The 21,017-nt window shown below is 44.3% G+C and overlaps 1 protein-coding gene across 1 annotated transcript in view; it reads left to right on the forward strand.

Moving 5' to 3' along the window:
- serinc1 (serine incorporator 1) overlaps window positions 1–21,017 on the forward strand; it is a 41,715-nt gene that overhangs the window by 14,662 nt on the left and 6,036 nt on the right. Inside the window, exons 3-9 of the mRNA XM_037685288.1 lie at window positions 7,038–7,231; window positions 9,525–9,604; window positions 9,717–9,854; window positions 9,999–10,168; window positions 10,303–10,393; window positions 11,485–11,626; window positions 11,775–11,999. Of these exons, the coding sequence (XP_037541216.1) occupies window positions 7,038–7,231; window positions 9,525–9,604; window positions 9,717–9,854; window positions 9,999–10,168; window positions 10,303–10,393; window positions 11,485–11,626; window positions 11,775–11,999 (1,040 nt within the window). The remainder of the gene's footprint in view (window positions 1–7,037; window positions 7,232–9,524; window positions 9,605–9,716; window positions 9,855–9,998; window positions 10,169–10,302; window positions 10,394–11,484; window positions 11,627–11,774; window positions 12,000–21,017) is intronic.

Here is a 21,017-nt window from a genome sequence, read left to right on the forward strand (position 1 = left end):
GTAAGTAAGTAAACTTTATTTATATAGCACTTATCATAGATACAATCACTAAGTGCTGTACAACAATAAAAAATAAAAGCTTAAAATGAAATAAAATAATAACAACTCATTAATAAAAACAGTAAAAACAGCTGGAAAAAACAGTAAAACATTTAACTAAAAGCTTGACGAAATAGAAATGTCTTAAGCTGCGTTTTAAAAGAATCAACAGAGTCGTTCACACGGAGAGACAGGGGCAGGGCATTCCACAGGCGGGGGGCTACGGCCTGAAAGGACAGGTCACCCCGAGTTTTAAACCGGGTCTTAGGAACCTTAAGAAGGTTCAGCGCTGAAGACCGAAGGGTGCGGGCTGGAGAATAAGGAAACAACATTTCAGTAATGTATTGGGGGGCCTGTCCATTTAAAGCTCTAAAAGTCAAAACTAAGATTTTAAAATTAATTCTAAATTCAACAGGCAGCCAATGAAGAGAAGATAAAGCTGGTGTAATGTGAGCCCTTCTGTTAGTTCCTGTTAAAAGCCTCGCAGCAGAGTTCTGGACCAACTGGAGACGAGCGACGGCAGTTTTGTTAAAACAAGTAAAAAGGGAATTACAATAATCTAAACGAGAAGAAATAAAAGCATGAATAATCATCTCCAGGTCAGATCTGGATAACATTGCCCTCAGTTTAGAAATGTTTCTCAGATGATAAAAGCAGTTTTTTACCAGAAGCTTTGAATGTTTGTCCAAAGACATGGACTGGTCGAACAGAACACCGAGGTTTCTGAGGTTCGGCTGAGAAGAGGAGCCCAGAGAACCGAGGTGTTGTTTAATCCAAGGAACTTTCTGTTCAGGGGCAATGATCAGGGTTTCCGTCTTTTTAGAATTCAGCTGAAGGCAGTTGTTAGCTAACCACGCCTTAATATGTGAATATGTTTGTTAATATTATAGACTGCCACCATCATCCCAGTCCCTAAAAGCTCTACAGTGACTGGTCTGAATGACTATCGGCCAGTGGCCCTCACCCCGATAGTTGCTAAATGCTTCGAAAAACGTCATGACTCACATCAAAACAACCATCAACATCAACGAGGACCCTCATCAGTACGCATACCGTGAGAACCGATCAACAGAGGATGCAATCTCCTCTGTGGTCCACACTGCGCTCAACCACCTGGAGCAGAAAAACTCTCACGTCCGTATGCTCTTTGTGGACTTCATATCCGCCTTCAACACCATGATCCCCCAAACTCTGATGGACAAACTATCCACACTAGGACTAAGCCCCTCCATCTGCAACTGGGTACTAGACTTTTTAACAAACAGACCACAGTTAGTGAGGATCCACAACCTCTCCTCCTCCACCATAACCCTCAGCACTGGCTCTCCTCAGGGATGTGTGTTGAGCCCCCTTCTGTTTACTCTGCTCACATATGATTGTGCAGCTACCCATCCAGGCTGTCACATTGTAAAGTTTGCAGATGATACAGCGGTGGTGGGATGCATCACAAACAATGATGAGTCCAGCTACAGGCAAGAGGTGGAACACCTGGAGAGCTGGTGCAGAGAGAATAACCTTCACATCAATGTGAAGAAGACAAAGGAGATGATTGTGGACTTCAGAAGGAACAAAAACACCTACACCCCCCTGAACATAAGAGGATCTGCGGTGGAAGTGGTCTCCAGCTACAAGTACTTGGGTGTACACATGAATGACAACCTCAGCTGGAGCAACAATACTACTAGCCTGATCAAGAAAGCTCATCAGAGACTCTACTTCCTCAGACGGCTGAGGCGAGCTGGTCTGGGAAGCTCAGTCCTCACCTCCTTCTACAGGTGTGCAGTGGAGAGCATCCTGTGCTCCAGCATCAATGTGTGGCATGGAGGCTGCACAGCTGCAGAAAGAAAAGCTTTGCAGAGAGTGGTGAAGGCTGCACAGAAATCTGTTGGAATCAGTCTCCCCACCATCACAGACATCTACACCTCCAGATGCAGGAAGAGGGCCACCTGCATCATGAAGGACCCCACCCACCCAGCACACACTTTTTGCCCCACTCCCCTCAGGAAGGAGGTTAATAACAATGAAGTTTAGCATCTTCTCTGTAAAGATTCGAGCTCCGTGCTTCAGCGATGTCTTCTCCTTATTCAATCCGAAGCAAGCAGTCTGATTTCGGTCAGCCGCGCTCAGTCTGCCCCTCCTCAGAGACGGGCAGATTGGACTGTTTCGGGTTCAACGAGAGTAGCGCTATGCTGAAGCCCGAATGTCCAACGTAAAACTTAACTTTAGTGTGGTTTAATGTGGCGCTATGGCTCTGCAGACATTGCACGTTGCTGTCTTGTTTTGTGGTGTTTCTAGTGTAAAATACTTCCACACAGCAGACATATTTCAATGAAAAGTTTTTTAGCCGTTAGCCACAGTGCTGCTAACTCAGTCCTCACGTTGTAGCTGGCTGCAAACTATGAACTGGATTTCCTGAATGTGAGGCGGGTCTTATTACTCTGGGCTCATGAGACACGCCTCTGTTCAGGAAATCCATTCCATAGTTTGAAGCCATCATGGATCGTGAATCTCTGCAGGTTGGATCGGAAAATGGATCGGTAACATTGTCACCGATACCCGATCCAGAAGTTTTTTCCGATATCGGTACTGATACCTATATTGATATCGGATCGGTGCATCTCTAGATGGAATGGTTGGACTTTGAATGAAATTTTAGACGTCGTAACTCCAGTTTACTGAACCCTGCGTTCCTTGTCGTCTTCCCTCCAGACTCCTTGGGGTTACATCAGCCCCCCCCCCCGTCCCCCCCCGGTGGTTTAGAGTAATAACAGCAACAGAACAGACTGCATGCAGCAGGCTCCTCTGCCTCTAAGGTGTTTAAATAATTGTCCTTCATAATACAGAAGTTGGCAGTTGAAGTGAAATGAAGGAGTAGCTCCACCTGACAGATGTGATGTTTCTGTTTTCTCATAGTTTCCAAGGAAGCAGCTGCAGGATCATTTTAGATGTTACCAGGACTAAAAAGGAATTTCCTGTGAACTGATGCACTGTAATGCTTTGAGGTGTGCACAGAAAAAAATAAATAGTTTTAAACACTCTAAGATATGAGTTACAATGCAGATATACTTTTATTCATTGGTTTCATTTTTACCAATCCTGTCAAATAATCTGAAGGACATCAGCTTTAGATGCTCACAGAGAAAAAGCTCAGTGACCAGATGTTTCTGGATAATTTTTTTTTTTTTTTTTTTACTGTCAACATTTAAGTAAGCAAATTTTCAGTTTATCCTGAAAGATCTCAACTAAAATACAAGAGAGATAATCCAGAGACAATAAAAGGGTTCTAGTCCAGCAGAACAGACATAGACTGTCCATGTCTTACTTTATGGGTTTTCATTAGATCCTAAAAAATGTATTATCTTAATTATAGTTCTTGACAAGAAATTAGAATCTGATCAAATGTGTGTAAACAGATCAGAGAGCTGTAGCTCAACTGGTTGAGTGAACGCTGGCACGTCTGGCTGCTGCGGCTTACCAGCTGCTATTTTTGTCATTTTTGTAAAGTTTGTAAAGAGTTTCTGCACTGTTTGACAACGGACAGATTATGATGTGGATCCACAGGGTGTGTGTGTGCTCTATCCTCACCTGGGCTGTTCTATCCATCATCCACCACCCGGTGACTGCTGTCCTTCAGTACACTGCTACAGAGCTTCTGCGACTCCGTTTCCACCTGGCTGTCCCTTCACCTGTGGCGCTTCACCTTCATCCGGACATTGCTTTTAATCCCCGCCGAAAGTACATCCACTGAGGGTCCCGGCGAAACTTCAATACCAATGACACTGACTCCGTAGAATCCTTCTGGTCCAGAACTCATCGTCCTCCCCATCTGACCAGGCTGTCAACCGCAGTGTGTTAGCCCACCTGGCTAGGTCGGCTAACACTATCGTCAAGCATCGCAATTCCAACATAAACTTCGGTCTTTTAAATGTCCGCTCTCTCACTGGAAAGGGACATCTCATCCAGGATCTCCTTCTCGACCGTAAGTTGGACTTTCTTTGCTTGACTGAAACATGGCAAAAGCCCAATGACTTTATTTCTCTCAACGAGTCGACCCCACCTGAGTTTGTTTACATCTGTCACCCCCGCAACTCGGGGAGGGGTGGTGGTCTCGCGATAATTCATCGGAAGCACTGGAAAGTCCTCCCTGTCTCTGCCACCTCTTCCACTCATTTGAATACACTGCATCTCAGCTTCCTGGATCTACTCCTACTATTTTATGTACCGTTTATTGACCACCGAAGCCAAATAAGGATTTTTTGTATGACTTTGCTGCTCTTCTCACTCATCTTTCTGTTCGCTCTCCCAATATAATTATTGTTGGTGACTTTAATATTCACATGGAAAATGACAATAACCTTCTCACCAGAGATTTGACTTCCTGTCTGGATAGTTTTGGATTCTAACAATACAGCAAATTCCCTACTCATTCTAAAGGTCACATTCTGGATTTGGTTTGTTCTGGTGTCACCCCTACTCACTGCAAAGCCAATCTGTTTCCTACTTCTGATCATATGCTTATTTCTTTTGATGTAAATATAATAGCTTTGAAAACCTGTACTCCTTGTGACATTACATTTAGTAAAATTAATGATATTGATCCTGACATTTTGTCATCTGCTATATATGACCTTCCGTCTTTTCACTGCTGTTCAACCACTGATGAACTCACTTCCTACTATAATGTCAACCTCCAAAACCTTCTTAACACATTTGCTCCACTCAAACACAGATCTGTTTAATTTTCTCGCTCAGCACCATGGTTTACGTTCAACCTGCATCTTCTCAAAGCCAAGGGATGCCAACTGGAACGCCTGTTCAAAAAAACTGGACTCACTACACACAAAGAAATGTATAACAATCATATTTAGTTTTTTAAGGACTGCATTGTCTCAGCTAAATCTGCATACTACTCTGGTTTAATCAGTTCTAGCGAAGGTAACTCCCAAGTCTCTGTTTTCACTGTTTGCCAAAATTACTAAGCCTCCGGACTCATTTCCCTCCCACATGTACTCTGCTGACTTTTGCAACTCTCTCATGTCCTTTTTCACTGACAAAATTTCCAATATCCACTAACTACTTAACCCTGTAACAGCTGCTAACACTGAAGCTGACCCCCTGTTTTCCCCGCTGCCTTCCCGTCATTTACTCTCAAGTTTCACCCTTCCTTCCATATCTGATGTAACAAATATTATTTATAAATCAAAATCATCCACCTGCCAGCTTGACCCTGTTCCCACAGTGTTAGTTAAAGCTCGTCTCCCCACATTGGTTCCTCTCATAACCACTATCATTCACTCTTCCCTTAATACTGGAATTGTTCCTTCGTCGCTGAAAACAGCTTCTGTCACTCCAATTCTAAAAAAGCCTGGTTCAGATCCTAATAATTTTGATAACCTTCGACCAATATCTAATCTTCCTTTTATTTCAAAAATCCTTGAGTAAGTTGTTGCCTCTCAGCTCCACTCACACTTCAATAAACATAATTTTTACGAACAATTCCAGTTTGGTTTCCGCTCCCACCACAGTACTGAAACAGCTTTATTAAGAACCACCAGTGACCTTTTGATGGCAGCTGATTCTGGTCTCCTCAACATTCTCATCCTCCTTGATCTCAGTGCGGCATTTGACACTATTTCTTACGATATCCTCCTGAACAGACTAGCATCCATTGGCATCAGTCATACTCCTCTTGCTTGGTTTAATTCATATCTTTCAGGCCGCACTCAGTTTATTCAATTTAAAACCCATTCCTCAAGTTTGTTTCTCGTTGCTGCAGGTGTGCCCCAGGGTTCTGTATTAGGGCCCCTTTTATTTATTATTTATATGTTCCCTCTTGGCCACATATTCCGCAAACATAATGTCAATTTTCACTGTTAAGCAGATGACACCCAGCTCTACATTTCCTCAAAACCCAATTCATCTCTTCCACCTACCTCCCTATCGGACTGTCTTATGGAAATTAGATCATGGTTTTCCTCAAATTTTCTTAAACTCAACAGTAAGAAAACAGAAGTTTTACTTGTTGGCACAGTCTCCACTTTAACCAAATTGCAGAGTTTTTCCATCAATATTGACAACTCCCATGTTCATCCTTCCCCTCAGGTAAAGAGTCTGGGTGTCATACTTGATAATACGCTTTCATTTCAATCTCATATTAATTCTATCACCCGGTCTGCATACTTTCGTTTATGTAACATTAACCGACTTCGTCCATTTCTTACTCCTCATGCTGTTGCCATCCTTGTCCTTAGCCTGACCACCTCCAGGATCGATTATTGCAACTCTCTTTTTTTTGGTCTCCTGAATAAAACTCTCCATAAACTCAAACTCCTCCAGAACTCTGCAGCTTGGGTCATAACCCCATTCAGAGAACACATCACCCCGGTTCTGCAGCAGCTTCACTGGTTGCCCATCAAAGCTAGAATAAATTTTAAAATCTTAACTCTCACGTTCAAGTGCATCCATAACCTTGCCCCTCCTTACCAGTGTGATCTGCTTCACATCTCCACTCCTTCCCGTTCCCTCAGATCCTCATCTGCCACTCATTTTATTGTTCCTTCTGCCCGTCTCGTCACCATGGGGAACAGAGCCTTCAGTCGCTGTGCTCCTCAGCTCTGGAACTCCCTCCCTCCTGTCATCAGGAACACAGACTCTCTTCCCTCTTTTAAATCACAACTGAAAACACACCTGTTCAAACAGGCATATTCTCTTTAACTTTGTTTTAAGTGTTGTTTTATCATGACATATTTTAATTATTTGTTGATTCTGTTTTTATTAATTGCTGATTTTAATTGTTTTTGTAAGGTGACCTTGGGTTTTTGAAAGGTGCCCTGAAATAAAATGTATTATTATTATTATTATTATTATAAAACAACTCGAGTCTCTGATTCCCCGTCTCAGCTGGCAACTGATGCTCCTCGATGCTCTCAGCCTCACTGATTATAGAGCAGACAGGTGTGACCCCACCCCCCCTCCTCTGTTTTCTGCTCCTTTTGTAGATCCCAGGTTTCTGCGAGGGTGGGATTGGATCGTCTATTCCTGGTGTGGAGGGTCACGTGAACTGTGACGTGCTGGTTGGCTACAAGGCTGTGTACCGGGTGTGTTTTGGCATGGCCATGTTCTTCCTACTATTCTCCCTGATCATGATCAAAGTGAAAAGCAGCCAGGACCCCCGAGCCTCCTTACACAACGGGTAGGTCTGTTTTTAATCTAAATTCAAACATCCTGTGTGTTGCATCAGAACACAAACGCAGTTATTGACTGTAATTTCCAAACTATAAGCTGCTAATTTTTTCACGCGCTTTGAACACTGTGGCTTATACAATGCTGCAGCTAATTTATGGATTTTTACGAGCTAACGAGCTTCATGCAGCCAAAACATTTAGCCTCGTCACACCCGGTCACCCACGGGTGCTCAAAACACGTCTCATGATCACGTAGAACACATGATCCCTGGAGGCACAACGAAGTATTTGCAGCCGTGTTACAGGCACCGTTCAGAAAAAAGCATTTACTTTACATATTTGTGTATATTACCTGTATGTATTTGATTAAAAGTTAAAAAAATTTCTGTGTAAATATCTCACGTTACAACTTGGAACACCCACAGTTTTTAGACAAGCTATATATGTACTAGAGCTGGGCGATATCTCGATATTTTAAAAATATCTATTTTTTTTTTTGCGATATAATAAGTTGAGACTATCTCGATATAAAATGATATAGTTTTACTCTTGGAAACCCACCTGCCTTCTTCTTTTTCCCACTTGCCCCCTCCTCCCTCCTTGAACGCAAACACACAGCCCTCAGTCGCGCTCCCCCTCCCCTTCCTGTTTCTCCAGGAGGTGGGCGGGCAGCAGAGGAGACGCTTAGCAGAAGTAAACACGAGCAGCAGAGTGTATGTGAAGCTGCAGGTCCGACAGACCTGTCTCGTTCTTTGAAGCAAACTACAGTTCAGAACTCATTTAGCCGTGCTGTGCCTTTTAGAGGAACAGAGAGCGGAAGCACAACATTAATAAATCAGCAGTTTATCATATCGCTAAAGATACGGTCCTTAGCAGCTAACAAGACGGCTAACACTTTAGCCGTCTTGTTCCACAGCTGAGATGGGACCGTGTCTTAACTATATGACAAAGCTGCTGATTTATTAATGTCGCGTTTCCTCTTTGTGTTCCTCTAAAAGGCACAGCACGGCTAAATGAGTTCTGAACCGTGGTTTGCTTTAAGGAAGGAGTCGGATCTGTCGGACCTGCAGCTTCACGGTTCCAAGTGGATGCTCACTTTGCCGCAGCTTCACACACGCTTACTAACATGAAGGCGGTGCAGCTGAATGGACTGTACTTATATAGAGCCTTTCTTTCTTATCAAGCCACTCAAAGCTCTTTACAACACAATCTGTGCATTAATTTACCCACTCGTGCCCTCTACTAGATCTCTACAAAGAGTAATCAGAGCTTTATCACATTCATACACCGATGGGACACACATCAGAGGCAATGAGGGGTTCATTGTCTCACTCAGGGACACTTCCGCATGTGACTGCTGGTGGAATCGAACCCTCAACTCTCCCATTGGAGGACGACTGCTCTAACCACTCAGCCACAGCTGCCGCCAGCTGAAGAGGATTATTATTTAATATATAAATAGTTTATTTTTTAGGCATTTATTTTGTACAGTTACAGCTGTTGTTAATAAATGTGGCTGTGTGACAACTGGGGCAAAACTGTGAGTCAGAAATATATTTTTGTTATTAATTTATGGAAAGAAAAAATATTGAGATATATATCGTATATTGCGATTTATCTTAAAATTTTGAGATAAAGATTTTGGCCCATATCACCCAGCTCTAATATGTACAATTTTTTTATTTTTAAATTTAGTGGGTGTGGCTTATGTTCAGGTGCGCTCAATAGTCTGGAAATTATGGGATTTGTGCCCCCCCCCTTCCACCCCAACGTATGCTTCATTTGCAGAAGAAAACCTGAATAAAAGTATATTTAACATCCCTTACCAGGATTAAAAATAAATAAAAGAATAGTTTCATTAACAACTAAAATATGGGTGACGGTAAGATGGCTGTAGCAGCTGCTGCTGCATCTTCACGCTCATCTTTGATCATCTGTTAAATACATGGTTGATTGTAGATTTATTCTTTCTCTTCATAAACCGAAGTCCATATGACAAATTTTAGACGTAATTACACATAAAATTAATCAAATAAAATGGTTTGACATAAACTAAATCTTTCAAAAAGTGAAAGTTACACAAATACCAAAAGTCATAGCAGGAATGAGCTGAACGTTTTGATAGATGAATTGTGGAAATGGCACAAAAATTGATTTTTTTTAAAAAAAATAAGCATTCTATGAACATTTCAACATTTAGCAGAAACCCTTCATGTGTCTGTCTAATTAGGACAGTTTGTGTCATGTGTTATGTTTGTGTTATTATCTGGACAATATTTAGATTTTCCGCTTTTGTTGTAGGTTTTGGTTCTTTAAGTTTGCTGCAGCTGTTGCCATCACCATTGGATCATTTTTTATTTCAGAGGGACCCTTCACCACCGGTAACTATTCTGATTGTTCTCAGATTATATTAAATTAGAGTTTCAGGAGCTTTACTCTCTGACAGGCTGGTTGAAGTGAGAGCTCATGGCTGTAACTGGGTGTGTCCCACAGTGTGGTTCTATGTTGGAATGGCTGGAGCGTTCTGCTTCATCCTTATCCAGCTGGTTCTACTCATCGACTTTGCCCATTCCTGGAACGAGTCGTGGGTGGAGAAGATGGAGGAGGGAAATTCTCGCTGTTGGTATGCAGGTACGACATCTAGTCAACAAACAGGAAGCAACACGTTTCTTCATTTTCTCGTAATATACTGGTGTCTACGGTACACATTTTGAAAGCTGTGTATTGGTGTGTACCAGACATTTGCCTACAATAAGTTGTCTCGTGTTTTCCCAGCTCTTCTATCAGTGACCGCACTGAACTACCTGTTGTCTCTGGTGTCTCTGGTCTTATTCTACATTTACTACACCCACACTGATGGGTGCACTGAGAACAAGGTGTTCATCAGCATCAACCTGCTCCTCTGCATCGCAGCCTCCGTGTTGTCCATCCTTCCACAAATTCAGGTTCAGACTCTTTCCTACAAACAAAACATCACACTTTAGGAAGACAGCGTGTCCCTTTGAGAAGACGGCACGTCCCATCCCTTTAGAGAAACTGTTTTTTTTTTTCTAACTGATGGTGTTTGCTGTGTGTACAGGAGTCTCAGCCTCGGTCCGGTCTGTTACAGTCCTCCCTTGTTACCCTTTACACCATGTACCTGACCTGGTCTGCAATGACTAATGAGCCCGGTAAGGGAACCTGACTCTCTGATTCCACCAGTACTGCAGCTTCATGTGCATCCTGCCTCTGGTCTTTAGAAACATGCTTTGTTTCAGTCAGAAGTCTAATCTAAAGAAAATACCACTGAATGTCTGAAACATGCTGCTGTCAGAACAACATTAACTCAGACGAGACAGGAACAAACTGACGAGTCTAATAATCAACATCTGTTCCCCTAGGACCATAAACTAACACAAACTGATGGAAAATGACCAGAGTAATTCTGGATTGATAAAGTATGGAAAAAAGATTTAATGCAGTCTTATTATTAGCCTTTATTAAATCAGGCAAATCCCATTGAGATCACAGATCTCTTTTGCAAGGAGACCTGTGTCTGAAGGCAGTAGGGGTGCGAATCTCTGTGTCTGGCGATCCGATTCAATTCCGAATTTTGGTGTCACAATACAATTTAAAATTGATTTTTCGATTCTGAAACGATTTTAGATTCATAAACAATTTTTCTATTGAAATGGTCATAAATTTTGTTTCAATTATAATGTATATGTAACTGACAAGTTGAAAAGATTAAACAACAATGTAAACAAATAGAGCATTTATTTAAAACAATCATTTTAGGTTCCTTACTGTATCAAATATTTATGATTAATTTTATATTTATACCAAAAATAGAAAAAAATATAGGAGTGCATAAAATTCTGTAACTTAAATTACCAGTATTAGGTTAGCTTAGTTGCCTGAATTTTTCTAAAAAAATAAAAATCTAGGAACAAATAATTCATCCATCCATCATCTTTGTCCACTTCTTCCTTTTCGAGTCACGGGGGTCACTGGTGCCCATATCAGCCATCACTGTGTGAGAGGCAGGGGACACCTGGACAGGTCTCCAGTCCATCACAGACAAATAATTCAAAATATATAAATAGTCTTATGGTGTTTTGCACTCTGTAGTGGACCTGTTGGGATATGAAGTCTGAAGGATTTTTGGACTCTATAGTTGATTTTTTTTTTTGGGGGGGGGAGATAAAATTTGATGGTGTTTTGGACTCTAGTGGACTTGATGTAATGGTTGAAACAAATAGTTTTGTTCTTTCTTTCACAGACAGGAAATGCAACCCGAGCCTTCTGGGTATTATCGGACTGAACAGCACCACTCCTGCAGGTCAGGACCATGTGGTTCAGTGGTGGGATGCCCAAGGAATTGTGGGATTGATCCTTTTTCTTATGTGTGTGCTATACTCCAGGTAAGGAACTTCTTTGATTTAAACAGAAACATTTGTAGAAAAGCTGATTTTAAGTTACAAAATACAATCTGATGTGTTTCTGGAGAATAAAATGTTTTCTCTCTGTTTGTCCTCTATTTGTCCCGTTTGACTTCTGTTTGTCTGTCAGTATTCGCAATTCGTCCAATACCCAGGTAAACAAACTGACTCTGACCACCGATGAGTCTGCTCTGATTGAGGACGGGTCTCAGACAGACAACTTTGAGGGGGACAGCGGTGTCAATAGAGCTGTGGACAATGAGAAAGACGGTGTCACGTATTCTTACTCGTTTTTCCACTTCATGCTGTTCCTGGCTTCACTTTACATCATGATGACTCTCACCAACTGGTACTGGTAGGTTTCACACTGCGGACACTCTTAGTGTGTGTGTTTGTCTGTAATGTTAGCAATATATCCCATGAACCACTGTGTCTTGACCACTGGTGACAAGTTTGCTGCCACAGCAAACACAGCATAAGTGTCAGTTTTACAGAGACTGAGTGAAAATTTGATGCGGTAGTAGCTGCGAGTCATTCCCAACTTATTAAAGAGAACTAACTGATGGCACAAGATGTTTGTCCCCCATCTCAGTACAAAGAGGTGACTTGGAAATACCGTCCAACTGTCCGTCCAGTTCATGTTTTGAGCACAACTTGAAAAATAAATGAGGTACTGGCTTCCATTTTGGTAGGGCTGGGTACCTTTCTAAAAAAATCTGTACCGGTGTCGGTACCTTCACTTCAGTGTCGGTTCCTGGACGGTTCTTTTTTCGGTACCAATTTTGTAATTACTGTTAATTCATTAATAACAAAAAAAAAATAATAATACGTTACACATTACAGAGTAAGCTTTATTTTTTAACTTTGGTATTTCTGTTCCAAGCAATTTTCTTACATAAAAATAAATAATTTCCTGGTCAAAAGAACAGTTGCAAACAATAAGTGACACGTCAGTGTCTAATGCTCACTACTACACACTGAGGACCTTTTCACTTAGCAATTTTTCTTCAGAAAAATCAACATGTCTGCTTTCTCTGGACACAAAGGAGCCCGCTCCTGGCTGATGGTGCTTCCAGCAGTAGAAAATGTTCACTCTGAGGGTGTGGATGATGCTTGTTGCACACACAGGTTGTCAGTTTGATAGCACTGGCATAGTGTCTCTCACATTCCACCAGCAGGTCACTGGATTCACTGAGGTTAGGGTTGATGCAGACTTCTGTACCTCTGTGTCTCTTCCTGAATCTTCTCTGTGGTTCTCTGGGGTTTAGGGCTCTTATCATCTCCCTAATTGATATGAGAACACAAAACATCAACAATAACATGGTTATGTTATTATTGATCAAAAAACATTATGTAGGCTGAGAGACAAAAGTTTTAACTGGTCAACAATATCCTTTAAAGTTTACTTACCTCCAACATGCAGCCTCCACTGTAGAAAAAAGCAGCAAACTTTTAACAACAAAGTTTGTGACTGTCCTGTGGCTCCCATCTCGCTTTTCTTTTTCTGTCCTCCTCACATCAGGGTCAGAACCTCCTGAGAGGAGAACATAAACATTGAACATTAGTGAACTGTTTAAGCAGCTGATCCGATGCATGAGCACAATTTTAGAAGCTAAGCTTCATCTGTTACTGTCAATCTTTAGTTAGCTTCTGAGTTTAGCTAGCTACATAGATAAAATAAATTTACACATGAATATCTTAAAGTTAGCGTTACATGGATTCTAGTTTAACTCACCGCGATGTACGCGTTAAGTTGCAGTGACAATCAAATCAATCAATCAATCAAAATTACTTTATTAATCCCAGAGGGAAATTATTTGTTGCTGTAACTCGTTATCCTCATTTCATTAAGAGATGTTATAGATACTGATGGCTGTAGACAGGAAGGATCTCTTGCAAAGGTCCATCCCACAGTGGATCCTAAGAAACAGGCTGCAGATGCCGTTCGATCCGTCCACCCAGACTTGGCTGGCCTCTCAGTTCCCCTGGGCTGTAGGACCACCCGAATGCCAGGCAGAACTCTTCCCAGAGCGATGACCACTCCTTCCAGCAGTCTGCTGAGCTCCTTGTCACTGCGGACAGACAACTGTAGGTGCTGAGGGACGATACTGTCCTTCTGCTGTCATGAGCCGTGTTTCCTGCTAGTTCCAGGATCTCAGTGGTCAGGCACTCGAGCTGGCAGGTAGATGAGAATGTGTCCACAGAACATCCTTTCAACTCATTTGAGATTTGGGGCTGTAGTTGAGATATTATTTGAGCTTTTGAGATGTTAATCAGCTGCTGTTGGTTGTAGAAAACTGCCTTGTTGCCATGGTTATGCATCATAACAAATGTCCAAAACTAAAAAAGTTTCAGTCAAAATCCTTCCAGCTGCACAGCATCCGATACCAGAAGAAACAATCGTCCAAAAAAATGTGATTTACATCCAGAAAAAGAGGAATTAATGTTTCCAAAAGCAAAATCTCAGAATGAAATTAACAGAGCTGCTCCAACATGCAGCCACCTTGAGCGGCGCAATTCTAGAACTCTAAAAACATTACATTGTTAACATTGTTAACAAAGACCCTGATGATGAGAGAAACAAATGGACTTAATGTTCCCTTGCCCGGACGTGGGTCACCGGGGCCCCACTCTGGAGCCAGGCCTGGAGATGGGGCACGCGGGCGAGCGCCTGGTGGCCGGGCTTTTACCCATGGAGCTGGGCCAGGCACAGCCCGAAGAGGAGACGTGGGTCCCCCTTCCCATGGGCTCACCACCTGTGGGAGGGGCCAAAGGGGTCAGGTGCAATGTGGGATGGGTGGTGGCCGAGGGCGGGGACCCTGGCGGTCTGATCCTCGGATACAGAAGCTGGCTATTGGGACGTGGAATGTCACCTCACTGGTGGGGAAGGAGCCTGAGCTGGTGTGTGAGGCTGAGAGGTTCCGGCTAGAAAAAGTCGGACTCACCTCTACACATGGCTCTGGCTCTGGAACCAGTTTCCTTGAGAGGGGCTGGACACTCTTCCACTCTGGAGTTGCTCCTGGTGAGAGGCGCCGAGCAGGAGTGGGCATACTTATTGCCCCCCAACTTGGTGCCTGTGTGTTGGGGTTCACCCTGGTGAATGAGAGGGTGGCCTCCCTCCGCCTACGTGTAGGGGGACGGGTTCTGACTGTCGTTTGTGCTTATGCACTAAACGGCAGTTCAGATTAGCCACCCTTTTTGGAGTCCTTAGAGGGGGTACTGGAAAGTGCACCTTCTGGGGACTCCCTTGTTCTGCTGGGGGACTTCAATGCTCATGTGGGCAATGACAGTGAGACCTGGAGGGGTGTGGTTGGGAGGAATGCCCTCCCCCGATCTGAACCCAAGTGATGTTCTGTTGTTAGACTTCTGTGCTCGTCATGGCTTGTCAATAACGAACACCTTGTTCAAGCATAAGGGTGTCCATATGTGCTCTTGGCACCAGGACACCCTAGGCCGCAGTTCAATGATAGACTTTGTCATCGTCTCATCTGATCTGCGGCCACATGTCTTGGACACTCGGGTGAAGAGAGGGGCGGAGCTGTCCACTGATCACTACCTGGTGGTGAGTTGGCTCCGATGGTGGGGGAGGATGCCGGTCAGACCTGGCAGACCGAAACGTATTGTGAGGGTTTGCTGGAAACGTCTGGCAGAGTCTCCTGTGAGATGGAGTTTTAACTCCCATGTCCGGGAGAACTTGGAACATGTTCCGGGGGAGGTGGGGGACATTGAGTTTGAGTGGACCATGTTTCGTGCCTCTATTGTCGAGGCGGCTTACCGGAGCTGCGGCCGCAAGGTTGTCGTGCCTGTCGCGGCAGCAACCCTTGAACCCGATGGTGGACACCGTCGGTGAGGGATGCTGTCAGGCTGAAGAAGGAGTCCTATCGGGCCTTTTTGGCCTGTGGCACCAAGGAAGCAGCTGATAGATACTGGCAGTCCAAGTGGCATGCGGCTCGGGTGGTCGCTGAGGCAAAAACTCGGGCATGGGAGGAGTTCGGAGAGGCCATAGAGAATGACTTGCGCACGGCTTCGAGGCGATTCTGGTACACCATCCGGCGTCTCGGGGGGGAAAGCGGTACGCCACCAACACTGTTTATAGTGGGAGTGGTGTGCTGATGACCTTAACTTGGGATGTTGTAGGTCGGTGGGCAGAATACTTTGAAGACCTCCTCAATCCCACCGGCACATCTTCCACTGAGGAAGCGGAGCCTGGGGACTCTGGGTCGAGCCTTCCAATCTCTGGTGCTGAGGTCACCGAGGTGGTTAAAAAGCTTCTCGGTGGCAGGGCCCCAGGGGTGGATGAGATTCGCCCCGAGTTCCTTAAGGCTCTGGACATTGTAGGGTTGTGTTGGCTTACGCGACTCTGCAATATTGCGTGGACATTGGGGGCAGTTCCCCTGGATTGGCAGACCGGGGTGGTGGTCCCCCTATTCAAAAAGGGGGACCGTAGAGTGTGTTCCAACCACAGGGGAAACACGCTCTTAAGCCTCCCTGGTAAGGGCTATTTGGGGGTTCTGGAGAGGAGTGTCCGTCAGATAGTCAAACCTCAGATTCAGGAGGAGCAGTGCAGTTTTTGTCCTGGCCGTGGAACACTGAACCAGCTCTACACTCTCAGCAGGGTCCTTGAGGGTGCGTGGGAGTTTGCCCAACCGGTCAACATGTGCTTTGTGGATTTGGAGAAGGCGTTCAACCGCATCCCTCGGGGAACCCTGTGGGTGGTACTCTGGGAGTATGGGGTACCGGGCCCTTTGATACGTGCTGTTAGGTCCCTGTATGACCGGTGTCAGAGCCTGGTCCGCATCGCCGGCAGTAAGTCGGGCTTGTTCCTGGTGAGAGTTGGACTCCGTCAAGGTTGCCCTTTGTCACCGATTCTGTTCATAACTTTTATGGACAGAATTTCTAGGCGCAGCCAAAGTGTTGAGGGGATCCGTTTTGGTGGCCTTAGGATTGCGTCTCTGCTTTTTGCAGATGATGTGGTCTTATTGGCTTCATCAGATCGTGATCTACAGCTTTCGCTGAAGCAGTTCGCAGCCAAATGCGACGCGGCCGGGATGAAGATCAATTCCTCCAAATCCGAGGCCATGGTCTTGAGCCAGAAAAGGGTAGAGTGCCCTCTCCGGGTCAGGGAGGAGGTCCTACCCCAAGTGGAGGAGTTCAAGTATCTTGGGGTCTTGTTCACGAATGAGGGAAAAATGGAACGTGAGATCAATAGGCGGATAGGTGCAGTGTCAGCAGTGAAGCAGGCGCTGTACAGGTCTGTTGTGGTGAAGAGAGAGCTGAGTCAAAAGGTGAAGCTCTCAATTTATCGATCGATCTACGTTCCTACCCTCATCTATGGTCATGAGCTTTGGGTTGTGACCGAAAGAATGAGATCTCGGATACAAGCGGCCGAAATGAGTTTTCTCTGTTGGGTTTCTGGGCTCTCCCTTAGAGATAGGGTGAGAAGCTCGATCATCCGGGAGGGACTCGGATTAGAGCCGTTGCTTCTCCTCGTCGAGAGGAGCCAGTTGAGGTGGCTTGGGCATCTGTTTAGGATGCCTCCTGGACGCCTCCCTGGTGAGGTGTTCCGGACATGTCCCACCGGGAGGAGGCCCAGAGGAAGATCCAGGACACTCTGGAGGGACTATGTTTCTTAGCTGGCCTGGGAATGCCTCGGGATTCCCCCAGAAGAGCTGGCCCAAGTGGCTGGGGAGAGGGAAGTCTGGGCCTCCCTACTTAGGCTGCTACCCCTGTGGCCCGACCTCAGATAAGCGGAAGAAAATGGATGGATGGTATTGTTAACAAAATGTTAACAAACGTAAACTCACCAGCTGAAATCCCAGACACAGCTCCGTCCTCGGGAGTTCTTTGATGAAGAGTCCTGTCGTGGAGATAATGAATCAGGCCATTCATGCTCTTTAACACTCACTGGCTGACTTTAATGCTGAGAGGAGGAGGAGGGAGGAGGCTGCTGTCCTTCTCTCTCCTTGCAGAAAAATACGGAGCAACTTTCTGCTCGTAAGCAGAAAGTTGCGTGTGTTGTCGAAGCCGTTCGACAACACGCGCGCTGCACACGTGAACCCCGTCTGTGGGCGTAACCAGCACCAGAGACATACAAGCTGTAGGGCAGCTCTATACAGCTCTGGGTGTAAACATGTAGTCTGTTTGTCATATGTCTGCGTTTTACCGGCCGGCGTGCTGAAACCACGTGACACGTTACAGCCAATACCAAAACTTGACACCGAAAAAAGAGTGAGGTTTCAATCCATACACCAACCGACGCAATTCGATCGGTGCTATAAAATAACCTTAATTTGGTATACAGCCCTACATTTTGGTGTGTGGCTGCATTTAGGCATTAAAAAGAAGTCCCTATTAAAATTGGATTGTGGCATAAAAATCCAAGATGGCCATCAGTGGTGGGCACACCCAACCACAAAATTAGCTTCACTAACCCATATTCCGCTAACTAAAAAAAATAATCGGAAGCTAACCGCTAAGATGGTAGTCACACGTTTTGGTCTCCTCCCAGTTGAAACTGCGTCGACCAGTCGTATTGTCATGTGTACACATAGTCATCCAATAGCGTGTCTATTAAAGTCTTCGAGACACGCCCACAGCAGACAGGAACAAGCTTGTGAATTTTGTTTGTGGACTTAAAGTTTGTGAAATCTACTGGTTTCCAAAGGTAGTGAAAATGCTAATCCGCTAAACAAAAAATTAGGTCCGCTGTTTTCAGATTAGTGGAATTGTGCCCACCACAGGACACCCCTGTCATTTTAGGAAACTATGCTTTCTAGTTCTTATTTTGCTTAAAAGTATAGTTTCCTCAAATGATTAGGGTAGCCTAAGATTAATCACTGGTGGTCAAGGAGATTTTATCTGCCACCATTGCACCAGGTGGCAGATAAAATTACTCCCTCCACTCACCAGGATCTGTCACTCTGCCTTGCCTCAGATAAGAAAACAACAATTGTACCTCTGTTTTTCCACACAGTGTAACTTCAACCCACTTGAATATCTTGCACCAAGAACATTTAAGATTTACCAAAAGCGTTAAGGTTTACTTGCATTCTTGTAGGGCTGCAACTAACTATTATTCCCATAATCGATTAATCGGACCCCCCCCCCGGATTAATTAGCCAATAAAACAAAAATGTTTACTCCAAACTGGTTTGTTGTTCCACTTTGGAGTAAGCTGTTGGGGGAAGAATCATTTTTGTGCTGTGTGTTTCCTTGACTGATGAAGCCTTCTGGATGGAAGGTGAAACATTTCAGCACAAAAAAAAAAGAAACTGTCCAGATGACCTGACTGAAAATTGTTGGATAATATTGTGATATTTCAGAGCATTTTGACGATGACGATAAATTTTGTGATATAACCCCCAAAAAACCTGACATCATAGTTATTCATTTGACAAAATTAACTTAACATGTTGCTTTGCAGTATTACCGGTATATAAAAACTAAAAAGCCGAGCTGCGCCCACACTGGCATCCCAGAGCAGGGTGAGGGGAGAGAAAAACGCAGAGCTGCGCTGGTGCAGGGGAGGGAGAGACAGTTGAGCTGTCACTGTCTGTAAGCCGAGCCACGCGTTTTGTTTTTAGCATTTTAGATAGCTAGTATTATGCGCAGCTAATTAGCGTTACGCCAGTACCGACAGGTGGATGGAGGGGGCGCAGTTCGGTTTGGTAGTTCGGCGCGCTCGGTTCTGTTAACGGGGCGGGGCAAACATTGACATACTTGCGTCATAAAATTAGCATATCATGATATCCTGATGCATGCTCAATAATCCAGGTAGAAAAATCTAAAAAAGTTAAATCTGGTCCTCTGGACATTCAAAAAAACAAAACAAAGCAAATCAACAAAAAAATGTAGAAACGTTTCGTCTCTCATCCGAGAGACTTCCTCGGAAGTCCTCGGAACAACAAAATTAAAGAGGCTAAAGCAGAACAGCTCAGAATCAAAGTTTCAGCCTGCCTCAGCAATGCCAAACCACCACTATCCAACATCAGTAGAGAGGAGAGGGATGCACTCACCACTCTTAGCAAGGACAAAAACATCATCATTCTCCCAGCAGACAAAGGAAGGTGCACAGTGATTTTGAACCAGAAAGACTATCATGAGAAAGTTATGACACTCCTTAGTGACTTAACCACTTATGAACCTCTGAAAAGAGATCCAGGAAGTGGTTACAAGAATAAGTTAATATAATGCCTGAAAATTTTGGAGCAGGACAAGGCTATTGACCGTTTTCTGTACCACAGACTGTACCCAGGGGAGGCCACACCTAGTCTGTATGGTTTACCTAAAATCCACAAACAAGGTGTACCTTTAAGACCAATTGTTAGTATGATTAACTCTGTCACTTACAATGTTTCCAAATATCTGGCGTCTGTACTCATCCCTTTAGTTGGCAGCTCAGAACACCACATACAGAACACCATGGACTTTGTGGACAAGGTGAGGGATGTCATCGTGGAGACTGATGAAACAATGGTCTCTTTTGATGTCACATCACTCTTTACGTGCATTCCTGTTGATGATGCAGTAGAGGTGGTCAGTTTAAGATTAAAATCAGACACCACTCTGAGCAGCAGGACCACGCTTTCCACAGAACAACTGTGTCAACTCTTGAAACTGCCTGCAGTCAACCTACTTCACATATGGGGAGCAATATTATAGGCAGAAACATGGGTGTGCTATGGGGTCTCCAGTTTCTCCTATTGTTGCCAACCTGTACATGGAGGAGGTAGAAAAGAGAGCCTTGACGTCCTTTTCAGGGACACCACCAAGTCATTGGTTCAGGTATGTTGACGACACCTGGGTTAATATCAAATCTCAGGAAGTCCAACATTTTACTGACCACATCAACTCTGTGGATAAATACATCAAGTTCACACGAGAAGATGTAAAAAAATGGCAAGTTGGCTTTCTTGGACTGTGAGGTCTCAGTCTCTGATAGAGGACATTTGCAAACAGGTGTACCGCAAACCCACCCACACAGACCAGTATTTGCAGTTTGACTCCCATCACCCTTTGGAGCACAAGTTAGGAGTCATCAGGACTCTGTGTCACAGAGCAGACGGCGTCCCCACTAGCTCAGGAGCCAGGCAGAAGGAGAAATCCTACACAAAACAGGCTCTAGAGCAATGTGGATATCCTAACTGGGCCTTCCTGAAAGCAGAGAAGAAACCCAAACAGGACTCCAGTCAGCCATCAGGTGAAAAGGAGGAACCCAGACCCAGACCAGTGGTCATTCCATATGTTGAGGGAGTATCAGAGAAACTGAGACATTTATTTTCTAAACATAATGTCCCAGTGGCTTTTAAACCCCAAAATACATTACAGCAAATACTGGTTCATCCCAAAGATCCAGTCCCCCGGCACAAACAGA

This window comes from Nematolebias whitei, chromosome 12 (assembly GCF_014905685.2).
Source record: "Nematolebias whitei isolate Nwh7 chromosome 12, NemWhi1, whole genome shotgun sequence".
Taxonomy (NCBI): domain Eukaryota; kingdom Metazoa; phylum Chordata; class Actinopteri; order Cyprinodontiformes; family Rivulidae; genus Nematolebias; species Nematolebias whitei.